Genomic DNA, 17,579 nt, shown 5'->3' on the forward strand with positions numbered 1-17,579 from the left:
AAGAGCTCTTTGTGCCCATAGTGACAGTTCACAGCATGTTAACTCCAGTACATCAGCGACCCTGTGCGGATTCATTCCGCCACTGCAACACTTCAAGCTGCGAGGAAACATTCACAGCCACCACACCAACATGCTATATATATATATATATATATATATATATATATATATATATATATATATATATATATATATATATATATATATATATATATATATATATATATATATATATATATATATATATATATATACACACACCTTCGGAGAAAAAGGTTTGTGTATGATCAACGTTCCCTACAGGAACTTACAGTAGATTAATGCATTGAATAAAACACCCATCATTTAAGAACAAGAACGAGACAAAGTTAATAAGTTCAGTTTTTAATATACACCGAAACATTACAGAATGCTGGGTTGGACTAAGCAAATGAAGCATTTACAAAGAAAGTCAGTCCACTCCAATGTATGCCACTAACCACAGGAACTTCAGGTGAGAGCCAAAGAGCGATAAGACTGGTAAATTTTACTCTTAAATATCTTATTGCGTTACCTCATGTATTTTTTTTATGTGGCAAAGAAAGCTTCAATTTGTTGTCTTTCCCGAGGGAGAGGTGGCATTTAAACACCCACCAGAGGGAATCATTTCACACGAGGAAAGTCTTGTTACTTTATTAATTGCTAACTGATTGAATTAAGGGCTTCTGATGTTGCTTGGGTGGAGAGAAGTCACAGGGTCGGCGGTTCTCAGTGTAGCCGTAGAGTTTTCGGAGAGCCACACGAGCTGCTTCTTCCTCAGCTGCTATGAGTGTCTCTCCTGGACCCTGAGCCAGAAGCTTCTTGTCACTGAAACAGATGAACATGCACACACAATATTAAGTAAAACAAGCAGGTTTGATTTAAACACAAAATCCCTTGTAGGTCATTCGCATCTCACTCATAATCCAGACAGGATTCACAAACCTGTACAGGCCAACAAAGTGCAATGGTAGGACAGTGCTGGCTCCAGCAGACCGAATGAGGCGAGGCTCCGGTGGAGGAATGTTCCTTTTTGCAAGCTCCTCCACCAGTAGGCCCATTGGGTTAACAACTGTCCACAAATCAAACAGGTCCTTCCCTATCAGCTGAGAGACCAAGAAATCCTGTGGTGAGGGAAGAAGGAAAAGAAAACTTTTACACTTCTGCAGAAAACAACTACAACAAACCCCACAATGAATAGATTTAAATAAAATTAATAACAATGCACTCCCCTAGGCCTCTCACCCTGACAAAAACTCCTGTTCGCTCTGCATCACTGCTCTCCTGCAGGGCTCCAATCACTGCCATAAATGTAGAATGAAGCACATTATCAGGCACAGGGCACTCCCCACTCATCGTCAGGTCCTCAATACCAAGATTCCTCGCAATATGTGCAATGACCGTGGGACTGGTGAGGTACCCTACAATGCTGTCCACTCCCTCATTTGGTAGGCTGGGGAAGCTGGCTCTGCACCAGTCAGTCAAGAATGTTTTGGTAAAATTTGCTCCATTTTCACTCAGCTGAGTGTTGTCTTTCAGGACAAGAGCAGTGGTTTCAGGGTCCACACCTAAGCGCCTCCTCCTCTCTTGCTCTGCCTGCAGGTAACAGGGATTGATAAAAGCTGTTTTTAAGAGCTCAAGAGAGAAGTTCTCATGAAGGCGGTTGTTGAATGCTTGAGCCTCAGCATGATAATCCCAGTTCGGTTGTTGCCATCTGCAAAAAGGGCAAACATAGAATAAGTTCTGCAGTCCTGAATTCCTCTTTAAATGCTTATCAACTGTTAACTACTAGCGGGTTCATATTAACCAAGAGCACTGACTCAGTATTACGGACACAAGAAAATATTTCAAAACTTAGGAAGAATACAAATATCCCAGCTACATAATAGGAAGAACACACCATGTGGAAACACAGTGAGACGTACATTTTTTCATGTCAATAAGGAGCCAAGATTGAACGCTAATTGCGATAACTTCAAAAGTAACAACTGCTTTGGTTCGCACGAACAATGTGAATAATGCCACCTTCCAACTTTTAACACTGAGTGTAAAGCTTCGGCTAGGTAAACAAAAATGACATGTACTGATATATGTACTGAAATAATAAATGGCCTTGAAACGCTCTCCAGTCAATTCCCGTGTTAAGCTAACTGACATTAGCATTACCGTGGAGTCGGTGCTGGAGGTCCCTCAAGCTTCTTCTTCTTTGCCATGAGGTATTCGTACGCTTTCATCCATCTCTTCTTCTCTCTTACCTGCGTTAACGATATGTTTCTGCAAACACGCTGACTGTGAATCCCTAATGTTAGCGCTCCACGATTTAATATGTACCCAGACGCCATGTTGCTCACTGAGGATGGAGTGCAACAGTCGAAACTGTCCGGCAGGGAACAACAAACAACATCCGGTCGGCCAAAGAGAGCCGTTTATTTGTTGCTATGGTGATTAAAGCAAACGTTTGCGCTGACCGACAGACATCTAGGTGAGAACTGGGATCGCCGTTTTTTAAAGTATTATAGTGTTTAGTGAAAACAGGACTGTTTTATTTTGCGATGTCGATTGCTGAAGCCAAGGACCAGATAGGAGATCAGGAGATGAAGACAACCCAGGCGGAAAGTAAAGATGTACAAATAACTCTTACCGCCGAGAAGGGTGACACCACACATAAGGATGCAACTGAAGAAATCAACCAAAATGGCAAAAATCTGCAAAAAAACTCAGGACCACGGATGACCAAAGCCTTTCTCAAAGACCACTGTAAACAGCACAAACTTTATTGTACACCTTACCTGAATGACACTCTGTATCTGCATTTCAAGGGTTTCTCCACGATTGAGAATTTGGAAGAGTACACAGGATTAAGATGTCTCTGGCTGGAAAGCAATGGTCTTGGTCGTATTGAGGGCCTGGATGCTCAGAGTGAACTGCGCTGCTTGTTCCTGCAGCAGAATCTCATATACAAGCTGGAAAACCTTGAACCCTTAAAAAAGCTCTGCACCCTGAATGTCTCTAACAACTACATACATGTCATTGAGAACCTCTCCTGCCTTCCTGAACTGAGTACTCTGCAGATTGCCCATAACAAGCTGGAGACTGTGGGGGATATAGAGCATCTAAGCCAATGTCCAGCTGTTAGTGTGCTGGACTTGTCTCATAATTTGTTACATGACCCTGAGATCATTCCCATACTTGAAGCAATGCCAGACCTGAGGGTGCTTAACCTCGTGGGAAATGAGGTGGTTAAAAATATCCAAAACTACAGGAAGACCATGATAGTCCGGCTTAGGCAGTTGACCTTCCTTGATGATCGTCCAGTGTTTCCCAAAGACAGGGCATGTGCAGAGGCATGGGCAGCTGGGGGGGTCCATGCTGAGCGTGAAGAGAGGGAGCGGTGGGAAACACGGGAGAGAAGAAAAATTCAGGACAGTTTGGACAGCATGGCAAAGATTCGAAAGGATGCACAGGAGAGACAGCGCCTCAGAGAGCTCCGGGAGGAAGGTAAATTTTTTTAACATCCATACCCCATGAGTGTAAATACAATGAAAAAGTAAATTTGTAATTCAAAACACTATAAACATATTGTTTCAATTTAGGGGCAACTGACGCTTCAACCACTTTGGAGACTACCTTTGAAGGAGAAGAAACCCAGATTTGGACTTCAAAAGAAGAGAAGATTAAAGCTTTTGTGCAGGACAGCCTGGATGCCCATGAAGAGTTCTTGCAGAGTCAACCAGGAAAGGAGTCCTTTGACAATAAGCCAAGTAATGAAGTCATAGATACTGAACAATCACACCAAGTATTTCAGAAGGAGAAGTCTGACAAGGGTGCTCACGATAAGAAATCTGTGGTGCAGTCTATGGGTGAAAGTGGGGATAAAGTGAATCCAGAATGTGTGGCAGAAGATCAGGAGAGAATTCCTGACAGAAAACAGGAAAATGATAACAATCAACAACAAAGACAGTTACATGGAATCCTCTTTATGAGAAATGAAGAGGCAAGAGAGGGAGCAAACATGATGACGCAGTTTGAAAACAAGCAACCATCCCTGGTAAAGGTAGTTACTCCTGAACCAGATGAAGTTGCACCACTTCATGTTCCTGGACCTCTGGTTACAAAGTTGGAAGACCCAGAGCAGCTTGAAACCATTCACCTTCCATTCTATCACTCACTACACATTGATGACCTGCCTGATCTGGAAGATGTTAACACAGAAGATTTTGCAGAGGTATTTTCTTCACAGCAGGCAATTAAACCACTAATAGAAGTCTTAACGGGAGGTGATGATGACGATCAGAGCGAGAACATCTGTACATTTGGTGAAAATGAACACTCATTTTTAACAAGTGACAGATCAGTAGTGGTATCTTCTTCATCACCTGTGTGTCCAGAGAATGAGTATGCCTTTACGCCCCTGATATCTGAACCAGCTGCAAAACCTTCAACCACCAATCCACCACACAATCTGATTGAAGAGCTGGACTGATAATTTCAAACTGAAGTGTTTTTTTTCTCACAAATTAAAGCAATGAGGTCAAATTAAATGCATTTAATGCTGATGCGAATTAGATATTTGCATATCTAAGCATTTCGTAGTCGTGGTGTGGGACTACAAAATGCTTCGTCAGGGAGAAGCTGTGATGACTAGAATGATTTTTTTTTTCAAAATGTTAAGAGTTTTTCTCATTTATTTTAGAATTGCAAGGCTTTTTGTTTAAGGGCTTGTCAATGTGACAGTGTCCAAAATAAAACAATTTACTTTGTTTACCTTTAGGGTCAATAACTTTCGGATTTATTTAAAATGGCAAAGATATTTGTGTCTGTATTGAGTTTTCATCAAATCTTCTAAGTTTTAATTTTGGGTGGTTTAGAAAAAATATGAAACATGAGTAGATTGTGGGATTTCATTTAAGATAAAAAAATAAAATAAAAACAGGACACTTTTTAGTATGTATAACTTTACTAAATATAACATGTCCCAGTTTAAGTCTCATTTCACTCTCCATAATAAATATTCAACATTCTACATCCCTGCAGCTTCATTCTTCTTTACTGCTAACTCTGATGAATCTGGAGTGAACTGATCAAATATTTACAACAAGTCATGCTTAGCATTGAGCAAGAAGATTTCTAATAAAACCAAAACATGAAAATATAAGACAGGATGAAATAAGTGTAAAAAAATAAAACTGTACATGTTTTAAATAAACAAAATCAAAATATCAGCCCTGTGTGCAACAGACTAGTGCATGTGTGTAAAGGTCTTCCTCACACAGGGACTGAGTGCACTGCAAAGCTAACATTTGACACATAAAACAAGGGAATAGTATGTTCTCCTGTCATAGTAATGGCAGAATACGCACTAGCTTCAGCGCCGCAACCACACCCAGGTGTTGACGAGCCAGAAAGCTACAGTGACAGAATACAGGATCATCTCGCGCTTCGCTCGTTCCTTGTTCTCTTCCTCCAGATGCTGAAGTCTTCGGTTAAGCTTGATGAGCTGCACAGAGCAAGAAATGTTAGGTTTGTTGGGGATTCTATGATTTGCTCTCAGAGCAGAAGCTTTAGATGGAGCACTGATCATAAATCTTACCTGACGTCGAAGTGTTGTAGCATCAACCATGGTCATGTCATCAGGCCCTCCATCCAGCGAAGCCTCATATGCTGTCAATGTAACCCTGGAAGAGATTAGTGTTATTATGAGAATAAAAGAAAATCTTCTCCGCAGAGGTATTCTATCAAAGGATGTCACACAAACTGAAAAAAAAATGGCTTCATGACATTATTTCCCAAGCATGACATAAAATCTTGGTCTAAAGTGAGAATGGAAGGAAGGAAATAAGAAAGGGGTAAGGAAAAGGAAGAAGATAAAGGATCAGAATGAAGATAGCCAGGTGAGGTTACCTGGACTCATGCAGGGGGTTGGAGCTTGAAGCTGACCCCCCTCGCAGTGATGGTTTGCTACAGAGGTTGGGAAAGACAGGGTTGGGGAAATAAGAAAAATAGAGAAACACACATGGTACAGTGTTGCATACATGCACACGTTTGTGCAATCTTCTTTGTTGTTCTGGAAACCAGCAGGCTAACTTGTCACTGACATCACAGTCAAATACTGGTTTCAAAGTGATGGACATAAACAACAGGAGTGCCCTGTCACAAATCAGAGAGGTATATTGGGCAAACAGCAAAACTGTGCATTTGTATTTAGAAGTGCTGTATTTCCATTGCCATTTGATGTTAAAATTGTTAAGAGTACTGCTTGAGCATACCATGCAAACACCTCAAATGAGAAACTCCAAACATTATAAAGACCATTCACTTTTTAAGAGAGGAAAAAAAGACTGAGCTCTGAAGGCCTTTGGCACCTCTGACCAAGAACGTTTGCACTTAAGTTCCATTTTTACAGCAAAACACCGGCTTGGCAATTGGAAGGTCACCTGCGAGGGTTCTCATCCAAGACCTCCAACACCTGCTGGTAGGCTCGACGTGTAGTGGACTGGAGGAAAGATAGAACACCACTAGCGCTGTACAGGTTGTGTTCTTCTTCAGTCACAGTGAGAGGGGGGCAAGGGTGGCCAGAGGCTGGGGAGGGTGGAGTCGCACTGCTCAGTGCCCACCATTAAGAGCAGCCAATTCAGGAAGGGAAGAAAGGTAAAAAAAAGGAAGAAAAAGAGGAAAGAAAGACGGATGAGGGAGAGGGAGAGATATAAGGAAAAGGAACTGTCCTTAACTTTGCTAATTTTGCTTTGAGTTGAAACTATGTGGACACAAGAAAAACTGAAGTTGTAATGAAAGTAAAAGATGTAACCTGCCAGCCACAACCAATGCTGTACTAACACGAAACACAACAAACAAACAAAAAAACAAAAAGAGGCGTGAAGTAAAAGCACTGACGAGCAAATAATTCGAATCTAGATTAGATTACTCAGGATTTGTGAACAAGATCAACCATGTTCAAACTAAGGTGCTGACCTCAACAATATTGGCAGGACATCACATGCAGTTATACTAAGCAACGTTCAGGACAAGGGAGTATTTTATTACCCCTGATATATAAAAATGTGATAACAGCATATGCTGATCATGTAAAGCAATTAATGTAAAGCAACTAAGCAAACTTAGCAGCTTAACATTATAACTAGTAGAGCAAATATATCTAATTATTCTCAGAATAATATACTTTGCATATTTTTATTTTTTTTTGCTTGTATTGCAATTTTCCATGAATGCTGTTTTGTTTTTAGTCCATCAGGGTTAGTGAATGAGGAGTGTGAGTTTAAAGGTTATAATAATTAATTTCCAAAAGCCCTTATATTATTGAAGAACGGTGATTATATCAAACAGTGGGTGCATCAAATTAAAAAATGATGAAAATTAATGGATACGTTTTAGTTTAAAAGACATCTGTAGTAACACTTAAAGCAGTAACATGTCCTGTTAGCAGCCAAACAACGCCACAGAGAACAAACCATGAGCAGCTCCACAAAGACCAAGATATGAAAGAAAATACAAAAACAAAAGACTCTTGCAGCATGCAAGCCCATGCATACAGGACACAAGCTTAAAGTGGCACATCAAAGCCAACACTTACGCTGAATCATTGCGCATCAGTTGACTGTTGTGACGAGCCATATTCTCACTGGCTGAGCGCTCCCGTCGTAATCTTCCTTGCGGCCGCAACTACAAAAATATCAAGGATTGAGTTACTTTGGGTATAGTTTGTTGGTTGTCAATGGCCGGGTCTGATGTGAGTCAGTGTCCTTGATTAATAATTGATAAAATTCTAACACTTACCCCCTCCTCACTGTCTTGAGATGCACGCTGCTCCTCCTCCATGAAATCCAGGGGTCTGTCACTAAGGGTGAGGACTCTGGGTGGAGTCTTCAATGACAGGGTTTCTAAAGGGGTTGCCTGGATGAGGTCCAGGTCTCGAGGTCTGGCAAACTGGGAGTCGCTATTATCTCCTAAAAAAGTATAGAAAGAGTAAGAGTAAAAAGTATAAATTTAAATTGTGTGTGTATGTTTGAATGACCAGTTTTTAATGGCTTAACTTGTACATACATTGTAAGGCTCAATAAATTTTGTCTACAAGTAAATTACAGGACACAAATGTTAATCAGAAAGTGGCTGGACAAAGTCCAGAGCTACTGATAGCAGCCCATCAAGTATCTGTCAATGGTCATTACACAGTTACTTGATGGCAAAATCAGCCTAGCGACACTTATGATGGATTAACACTACTTGAGTACATAAACAGAATACTTACCTGCAACCACAATTCTCTCAGGTACTTGCATGATAACACTGTGTGGGACATCCTGAGATCCAAAGTCAGGATCCTCATGCGCTTGAGGGGCAACTTTGAGCATTTCAGGGATGCGCATCCTTTGGCTGATCCCTTCGGTGTACTCTAGCTCATACTGGATTCGGTTCATCTCCGCCATCTCTGCTGTGGGGGAGGGGAATGCTGCTCCGTTCATTTGGCTGTTCAGGAGCACAAAGCTAATTGTCAGCCACAAAAAGGTCACTAAGGGCATGAGCATGACAACATGAGATATCAGTGAGTTCTGATTTCATTTTCAGTTTCAGTCCAGTTAAACATGTTACACTGCATACCCTGCATACCACCACAACCAAATACCTCTAACCCAAAATAATCCATCTATGGATCGTCTCGGAAAGTAATCATCCAGAGAGCTGAAAGCAGAAGTACAAGATGAAAGATCCCCGTGACACTATCATATGATAACTTTGTGCCTCCTGACGCTGCAGGGGGACACAAAAGAATGTTGTACTTTTACCTGAGTTTATTAAAAGGATACAAAACAAAATGAATGTTAACTACACAACTGTGCCAGAGATTAACTGCTTGGGCTGCTACTTGGCGCATTAAAGATTATGGTTTTATTGACAAAAACTATATCAACAGTGGTGCAGTGACGACAAATCAGTGAGGCGAATTGAGTTACAGCAGCTATATGACCGCTTATTCTTCAATAACAATCACCAGTTTTTTACAGTAACCAGTAATCCATTAATCTACTTTATCTAGTTACGGAGGACCTTGAAGCATCAAGGTTAGTTTGGTTGATATAGAGCTAAACAACGCATTAGCGCCGTTTCTAGCTAACGTTAGCGCGACACTTTGAGGTTCTTACCGTTTGATTTGCAGCTAAATATAGCTTCTTATCCGACAGAGAATGTGATTTTCAAATCTTGTAGAGTACAAAAGACCCCTGTTATTCTTCGGATATCATCAAAATGTGTAGGTATTGGTGATGTAGCTGTCAGGCATCTCCTTCTTGTGTTGATTTGAGAGGGGACACTCCTCTCTTCCTGGCTGTACCAAGAGGAAGTGACGTGAAAAATCAAAGGATGTGAGGTCACTGAAACCGAGCGCCGAAATTAAAGCCCGAAATGAAGGTTTAAAAGCTTGAACTTTCAGGGTTTTTTCCGTTATCGATCAACGGATGGTTACACAACTCCGATCTCATCCATTCTAGGCTAAATTTATCATGGCGATGGGCACAAGCTGTTTTATCCTTACTTTAGCATTTTGACAAAAAGATATTCGATTTCCGTACAATAATTTGTTGCACTGATTCATTAAGCCTTGATAACACTTTCATTTTGCAAAGTCTTCCCTACTTCTTTATGCAATTGATTATATTTATACTTTCTTTTGCTGCTGACATGCCCCTTCCTGATTGGATTCCCCGAAGTGCATTATGGGTTTGGTAAATATTAGTTTTAAATTCAATATGGAGTAAACCACAATATGATGCCTTGATAATTAATCGACTTCAGTTTCTTAAGGTATTCGGTAGCGTGCATATAACTAGAAAAAAAAAAAAAGTATAACTCCCTCGGGTGTAGTATTTTTAGATATAAAGTACGCTGCATGTGCATTTTGCTCCCTGGGATTATTCCTTATCCACTGACAATCACACCATCAACAGGGGCAGATACGTCCATTTCGGCGAGATTTTACACACTCTATTCTATTCTATTCTATTCTATTCTATTCTCTATATTATATTATATTATATTATATTATATTATATTATATTATATTATATTATATTATATTATATTATATTATATTATATTATATTATATTATATCAAAACAAATATCTAATTTATATTTATCTTTTTAAGTTAAAACAGAATGGTGGCTGATCATATCGTGAAAGTTTATGCACAGGTCCCAGACGCCTTGGCTTCGAGAGGTGGCCCCTCAGTGACTGTGGGTGGTGCGTTTACCCAGAATCACTCGACTGCGATTGATGAAAGACAAGTCCTCGCTCTGCGTTACAAGTGCACGGTAACTAACGTCAAATCTCTGGAAATATCAATGCAAGGACAGCAAGAGTTGAAGTCATGTCTTGAGTTGGACTTCGATAGAAATCAAGATGCTCTTTATCTGATGGACACAGAAGCAGCGCCGAATGAATTCCTGCCCTCAGTGTCAGTAACTGGCTGAAATATGTTGCCTGGTATTTTTTGTGCGATATTCTTCAGCACTTTGCACATCGTATCATCTTTGCAGCTGCAGCTTGGCATGTAAGTAACGTGTTTAAATCCAGTTCGTTTTCTGTTTATGGATTATGTTGGTAGTTAGTAAATAATGCCATAAAATAGAAGAATACGTTTCTGACAAGACAGAAGCATTTTGCCTTAAGTTTTTTTTTAAAGACCGGTATCAACACAGCACAAGTTAAGAAAATAGTTGCACGTTTTTTTTGTCTGCAAATTTGTATAAATTCACTCTGTTAAATTCCCACTAGGAGTCGCCCTTTCAGACTCCAAGTGAGAATGGATGGGGGTTTTATGGCACTGTCATACATTGCTTCTGCATAATAGCTTTCAGTGGAATGTTATTTGTTTTGGGGCTTTTGTACTTTGTCAGAGGTTTCCGAATTTAAATAGACTGTGGACATGAGCGAATGAATCGTTTTCATCACCGGATACTTCCTCTAATTAACTTCTTCTGCTCTGTATTGAAGCCAGATGGTTTATTTTGCAGTGTGCCTCTAATTAAGGATACCTGCAATTGCATCGTGGGTTTCTGTACAGCATAAAAGTCTGTTCCTTTAAGCAAACATGTTTACATAAATGCACATGCATGTAGAAGACCATGCAAACTTAATGGGAAAACAACTTGTTCTTTGATAAATCACAGGTTGTTTATTGCATGCCAAAGGGGGTGTCTTTCCCTGGACCTTAATCAGACATATTGCATCTAGAGCACTGCATTGGTTTGACAGGGTGTGTGATGACCATGAACATGTGTGAAACTTGTAAGTTCATGTAAATTGGAACATATGTAGCACACATGCTCTGCAAGAGTAAGACCACCAATAGAAGCACATCAGATTCTCCACACAGAAATCAAACAATGTATTGAATGGGGAAAAAAAAGAAAAGTGTTTCTTCATTACACGATTGTCTTAAGACCTATATTGATTGCCGAAGCCTAAAACAACATTATAAATTTGCTTCTGTTTATTTTTTGACTAATTTGTCTGTTTGCCATGCAAAGGCCAAATGTTTGTGCTGAGCAGGAGATGTCCATGTTGGGGAACCGTCAGCCATGTGTCCAGGCTTTTACCCGAATGGTTAAAGTATGGAAGCAGGGCTGCAGCAGCCACAGTTGGTGTATGGGCTATGAGAGAAGGTAAGAGCAAAAAAAAACGTTTGGCAATACACACTAATTAAGGACTAAATTCAATTATTATTGTATGTGTTTTAAGCTAAACTAGTACAACTGAGTCTGGAAAGGGAGTTTTTAACAACATGGCCTCACACAAAGACAGCCTAAGCACCAACGTTTGAAAAAAGGACAGATTGTTAGTATACTGTCAGTTAAGGTTCTTTACAGGCCATACAATCTTCATTTGATTGTATATTATTCACTATCATACAAGGAGTGATGTACTGCTGAATGTCAGATGAGTGTGAAAATAATGCAGACTATGAAAAATGTTTTAATATTCGTCCACAATGGCTGTAACAGAATTTCTCTCTCCCAGGACAGCATACTACACAGTGTATAGGCAGGTTTACAGCATGGATCTGCACACAGTTTATAAGTGCTGCCCTGGCTGGACTCAGAAGGGTGAAGAGATGGGCTGTCTGCATAGTAAGTAAAGACATTTTACATATTTATGTATCACAAAGGGCATGTTTGTTTAACTATGACGTCACATTATCAGTCTAAGCAATGAGGCTAGCTGAGTTAATTACATCAGTCATGCACAAATATCTTGATATGTCAGCCATTATATAGTGTGTGATATGGTTATTTTTTTAGGAGTGTGTGGTGCCAACACATGTTTCAATAGAGGCAGATGTGCAGAGACTGGAGAACAGATTTGTCAGTGTCCGCTGGGCTTCAAAGGGACACGGTGCCAGTATGGTGAGTTGTAAAAATTTTGTTCATGCTTATAAATGTGTGTACGTAATGCAAACATGTATACAGCTGCAAGCTTAAGTCAGCTTTGTAAGTCAATGAGGATACATCTTAAGAGGCCAATATGTTGTTAAGATTTAATAGGCCTGGTCCAGAGCTTGTGTTTTCACTTTGCTAAAGCAGACTGTGCCTGTAGTGTGGCTGATTGGATGGCTCTTTTCTGCGGGGGTCTCTGAGTAGTAAAGGTAGAAGAAGTGCTCACTTGGAGGAATGGTTTCCTTTGAAGGCCAGAGCCTGAAGTGCTGGGGCCAATCCAGCTGAGGCTCTGTTCCATAAAACTGTGGATGCTCATGAATGTAAAAGCAGCTCGTCTTTCATATCATTAACAAACTACAGCTCTGAGCAAGGCTGTTGATATGAATGTATATTTCATGTTGAGTCAGAGTTAAGTATTTATTAAATACCTAAGATCACACAAACTTTTTGTGACACCAAACTTATTTTTTATTTTTAAAGAATTGAAAGAAAATCAGTTAGCCTACGAGCAGTAAATTTTAAAGCTAAGACTGAACACTACTCTAGTTTAACACAAAGACAAAAGTCTGAGTAACAGCTAGCTTTCCTCTGTTGAAATGTTACTAATTTTAAACTTTCACCTGGCAACTGCTTGAGTTCGAGCTTATACCACGGTAAAGCCTATCTCTCTGTTTCCAGTCTTTGAGCTTTGCTAAGCTAACTGGCTGCTAGCTGTACCCTTACAACAAGAGTATTGTTTCATTAACAAGTTGTTACAAGTAACCCCATATATTTAGGCAGTCCTTTAAATACTGTTTAATTGTCTTAACAGAGCAAAAAAATATGATATGCAAAGTCAATGTTTAAGAACATGTGAACATCTTAATGTTAGATCTAATGCCCCAGTATCACTTAGCTTTGTTCATCTGTTAACTAAGCAGCCAGACTAAGCAGTCAGCTGCGGTAACCTTCAGATGTGGGAAGAGAAATCTGTCATTATTTAATGGGTAACATATACAGTAAGTCAGTACAAAAGCTCAATACCCCCTTAGTCCCTATGCTTTGTCACGTTACAGTCAGCATCTGTTCCACTGTCAAACCCCTGCAGTCTATGTAAACATGCAAACAGGAGGATGGTTGTTAGTATTTTGGAAAAGTCCTGCTGAGACTGAGAGGAGAACAGAGAATACTTAGTCCCCATCCCCTTCATGCTCGCAAACACACTAACACACAAACACAGGTTTTCTCGTTTGATTTCTTGGCTTTCCCAGGAGAGAGGGCCTGCCAGCCAGGGGTTTTAAACAGTCCCCTCACTTGCTTAGACATTTCACAGGGACGTGTCGTTGATTGTTAAAGGTACCTATCCCCGTTTGTTTGCTTTGACATGGGCTCTTTGCTTTTCGCACGTCTGAATGACAGATTGGGAACAGATAGAGATATGAGATCTAATCCACAATTTTTCCTGGTTTCTCTTTCTCTCATGCACATCCTGTCCATTGATCCTCCTCAGCGAGATCTCCTCGTGAGATCTTCTCTTGTTTCTCTCTGCTAGCAAAGTGTTTTTCCTCCTTGCATCTCTTGAGACAGATATTTCCTCACTCATCTGCCAGAATCATTATGAACGGGGAGAGTCTGCCAGGTTCGAGTTCAGCCAGGTGCCTTTAGTGAACCTGTGCTCTGTGGATATCCATTAGCACCATAACTCTCAGATGTACAGGTTAGAGCATTATATTTATTTGTTCTATTTCCTCATTAAAAAAGTTTGCCTATTATTTCAAGACCATATTAACATTTAGGAATCTCATTACCATGCAAAAGCAACTTGTGCTGTACAAACAGTTGAGGCCATTCCATTTACTGTTAAAATATTTGCAAAAATACCCCGAACCTTCAGAAAATTCAACCTTTAAATGGTAAATAGAGGTGTAAGTAATCTCTTGTGGTGTCTTTTATTGAACACACAATGTTGAGTAGCTATTGGAAGCTAGCATAACCTTAGCAGCTGCATAATGTGGAATCAAATGTAAACCAATATGCATTAGGTGGACAGACCAAAGTGCATTTTAGCCATCTGACTGAAATGATGTACACCATTTATTTTTCTTCAATGATAGCTGAACCATTTTTAAGAATGTGTGTATTTCTTCATCATAGTAAGGTTGCCACAGTAAAAACACATAAACAGAACCAAGCAATGACTTGAATCAGCCTTGTCCAAACAATGCCAAAGCACAGCATTTTTAATGGCAACAGATATCACCTAAAACTTATCGAAGCACAGAACAACCAGCAAATAGTTTCAGGATTGACATCCCTACAAAGGATTATTTTTTTCACTGTGTTTTGAAGTTAAGCGTATCTTTCCTCCCAAAACATCCGTGTCATTTATTGCTTCCACATAAACAAAAGGAGAGTGTTTCTTTCTCTTTCTATTGGTGCCTCTTGGTATATGAAAACAGGCTTGGAGGTACATTACTGCCCCCATCTGGACTGTAGTGGAACAAAGGGATAGCGATTCAAAATTTAGGCTCAGATATGAAAATATATTGTCTCAATTTCAGCTCTGTTCTTTCATCCCAAATAACCGATAAAATGGATCCCATGATTTGCAAAAATAATACCTACATGTACCCTGCTGCTCACGCTCTATGGATACTGGGCTTATACATCTTATTCCAGAATTGCGTTACATCACCAAGGGAGAGAGCTGTAGCTCATCTTCAGAGCCTGAAACATACTGTAGACTGTTCTGTAGACTCTCTTTTACCATAGTGTCCCACACGGGAAAACTGTTGGTTATTAGATTTGTGTTGTGAGCTTATACATTCCACACTGACAGACTTACTGTCCTGTGTGTGATTCATATGGTGCAGGAAAAGCAGATTGGGCAGACAGAGGAAGGAATGTCGTGGATTTCTCCTGCAGTATCACATTAAAGAAAACTGGACCTGATCTGGTCATGAAGATGTTTCACAAGGCTTCCTCAGATTTATTAGCTTTTGGTTCCTGTATGTTGCTCTTCATTCCCACATGTTTTTAATACTACTGTATGTAATGGCTGTTTGTAGTATGTCTGTCTGTCTTGTTTTAAGACTTGGCTGATTGATTGTCTGGGTGTTGGCCCATCTGCAGATCAGACTTTTCCTCAGTTTGTTTTCAGAGCATTTATTGAGGCCTGAGGCAGAGATTGTGAGTTGCCGTTTCATGACGATGATAAGCCAATTTATTGAGGTCCCTGAAAACAATATTCCCATTGTATTTGAATCAATTTGCTGGAATTTTGTTTATGCATACTTTGATATGGATGTGCAGACAATATCATTCAGTTTCAGACTGCTTGGATGTCCCCTCTGTGCTCAGCAGCTTTCAGTGTCTTTTGCTACTTGTTTAAATTTCTGGTCTACAATTCTGTAACCCAACCAACCTGAACTAATACTGTTCTCTTGACCACAGTACATCAGAAAACAATGCAATATTTACTAATCAGCAGCTTGCCAGAGGTTGAGGAGTCAGTTGTCAGAACAGAGCCAAAGTGAGAGTGTCCTACATTAGCAAGAAGCTACAAAGATTTGAGTCCTCAGTAGATAAAGAGGCCTTCATCTACTGAGGACTCAAATCTTTGTAGCTTCTTGCTAATGTAGGAGTTTGCATGTTTTCTCTCCATGCTTGACAGGAAAGTTTCATTGTCTGCCATTTTTTTCAATTAGAAAGAACAGGCTTTTTTGCTTGATCTTAAATTTCAAATGAGGAAACAAAAGAACATTGTCAACAAAAGGAAGATATCCTTTATTGAAAAACCATCATATAACTCATCACAATAAAGAATGTGGAGGTTGCTGCAGAATTGCCATAATCAGCCTGATGTTTGACTACAGCTCACTGCAGGTACACTAAAGTAGAAAAAGAGAGCACACTGAGAGCAATGTTTCATACAGTATGGCTCTAGTAAAGTTCAAGTGAGAACCCATGCTCTGATCTCTCCCTCCTCTTTTCAGCACTCGTCATGAATTGGTCTCTTGAACGTCATTCTCTTTGGTATTGCTGCCAAGTAGTGGTGGTTAGGGCCCACTGTGTGTGCTGTGGGGGCAGACCGACCACCTGCTTCCAATCTCTGATACAAGACAGAAGGCACCGTCCATAGAAATGTGTGTCAGCTGCTGACACCAAGGCCGTGGTGTTGACAGTGTGAGGTAATAAACAGCTTGGATACAGACCAAGCATGTGCCGAGATACCAGAGCCGGCTCAGTAATTGTTGTATCTACCCCTGGTGGTGAATGCCACTCTGTCTCTTTCTATTACAGCTTGGTTAAGGCTCTGCTTTGGTCTAATTGGTGGATGGTTCTGTGTGGAGTTAAAAGAGCACAGGCACATAACAGAGTGAGGACAGAAACCATCTGGTCTCCACTAAAAGGGCCTGCCTGTTTTCAGAGCACTTTATACAGGAGTTACTACGGACAGAGCCTTTGACCTGGACCCTGTTGTCCTGGCGGATAACAATGTGATGAGACAGTTGTATGAGTTATTTCTACTCTCTATAAAAAAGTTGTACAACTTTTTTCTTTTACAAGTTTAATGGTACCCCCAGCCAGGGCAACTGCTGACTCCTAAACTAATGGTTTATGAGGTTCATGTTCCTTTACAATGTGCTACCAGTTCCCAAACACAGCATTGGAGAAAAAAAAGAAAAAATCAAAAAAAGAAACAATGGACTTTAATCACAAGATATCCAAATTAGCATAAATGCTTAAAATAGTCTTGAATCAAGTTTGACAACACATCAAAAGTATTTCAAGCTAAAAGTTCAATCTTGTGTGTCTCTGAGCTGTTAACATGCAAGTGAAGTTGGATATGATTAAATCCTAAATTGTGAAATTACTTTTTTCTTGTCAGAAGTGGGACTGAACTACTGGGCTGCAAACCAATTTTCTTTTGTTGTTACTTTAAATCGTTAAATCTTTTCTGTGACAGCATGTGTGGGAGAAGAATCAACAGGTCAAAAGTTGCAAACAAACTCCAGCACATAGTCTCACCATGACCATTTAAAAGAAATTAATGGCAACAACAAAACTTTATTAATGAGAGCCTTGTGGACAGTTTTACAAACCACATCCTCTGAGGTAACTGCGGAAACAGT

At 40.0% G+C, this 17,579-nt stretch overlaps 4 protein-coding genes across 4 annotated transcripts in view; 2 read left to right on the plus strand and 2 right to left on the minus strand.

Moving 5' to 3' along the window:
* Positions 1 to 387: 387 nt before the first annotated feature.
* Positions 388 to 2,418, minus strand: mrpl44 (mitochondrial ribosomal protein L44). Its single transcript, XM_074679853.1, has 4 exons — positions 2,185 to 2,418; positions 1,264 to 1,732; positions 964 to 1,142; positions 388 to 846 (listed from the first exon to the last, which is right to left on the minus strand). Exons 1-4 carry the CDS (start codon positions 2,358 to 2,360, stop codon positions 675 to 677), a joined length of 996 nt encoding a protein of 331 aa, XP_074535954.1. The 5' UTR covers positions 2,361 to 2,418; the 3' UTR covers positions 388 to 674.
* Positions 2,419 to 2,513: 95 nt separating this feature from the next.
* On the plus strand, positions 2,514 to 4,874 carry dnaaf1 (dynein axonemal assembly factor 1). The gene is made up of 2 exons (XM_074680309.1): positions 2,514 to 3,516; positions 3,612 to 4,874. The coding sequence occupies exons 1-2, from the start codon at positions 2,571 to 2,573 to the stop codon at positions 4,499 to 4,501; spliced, it is 1,836 nt and encodes a 611-aa protein (XP_074536410.1). The 5' UTR covers positions 2,514 to 2,570; the 3' UTR covers positions 4,502 to 4,874.
* A 90-nt stretch (positions 4,875 to 4,964) lies between these two features.
* mffa (mitochondrial fission factor a) lies at positions 4,965 to 9,386 on the minus strand. Its single transcript, XM_074680311.1, has 8 exons — positions 9,174 to 9,386; positions 8,282 to 8,499; positions 7,810 to 7,979; positions 7,607 to 7,695; positions 6,453 to 6,617; positions 5,920 to 5,976; positions 5,609 to 5,693; positions 4,965 to 5,515 (listed from the first exon to the last, which is right to left on the minus strand). The coding sequence occupies exons 2-8, from the start codon at positions 8,493 to 8,495 to the stop codon at positions 5,384 to 5,386; spliced, it is 912 nt and encodes a 303-aa protein (XP_074536412.1). The 5' UTR covers positions 8,496 to 8,499; positions 9,174 to 9,386; the 3' UTR covers positions 4,965 to 5,383.
* Positions 9,387 to 10,367: 981 nt separating this feature from the next.
* egfem1 (EGF-like and EMI domain containing 1) overlaps positions 10,368 to 17,579 on the plus strand; it is a 57,193-nt gene continuing 49,981 nt past the window's right edge. Inside the window, exons 1-4 of the mRNA XM_074680250.1 lie at positions 10,368 to 10,580; positions 11,560 to 11,694; positions 12,050 to 12,159; positions 12,331 to 12,435. Coding sequence (XP_074536351.1) covers positions 10,504 to 10,580; positions 11,560 to 11,694; positions 12,050 to 12,159; positions 12,331 to 12,435 — 427 coding nt within the window. The 5' untranslated portion in view covers positions 10,368 to 10,503. The remainder of the gene's footprint in view (positions 10,581 to 11,559; positions 11,695 to 12,049; positions 12,160 to 12,330; positions 12,436 to 17,579) is intronic.

This window comes from Halichoeres trimaculatus, unplaced genomic scaffold, assembly GCF_033239565.1.
Source record: "Halichoeres trimaculatus isolate MK-OKI-2021-1 unplaced genomic scaffold, fHalTri1.1 fHalTri1_scaffold_9, whole genome shotgun sequence".
NCBI classification, from domain to species: Eukaryota; Metazoa; Chordata; class Actinopteri; order Labriformes; family Labridae; genus Halichoeres; species Halichoeres trimaculatus.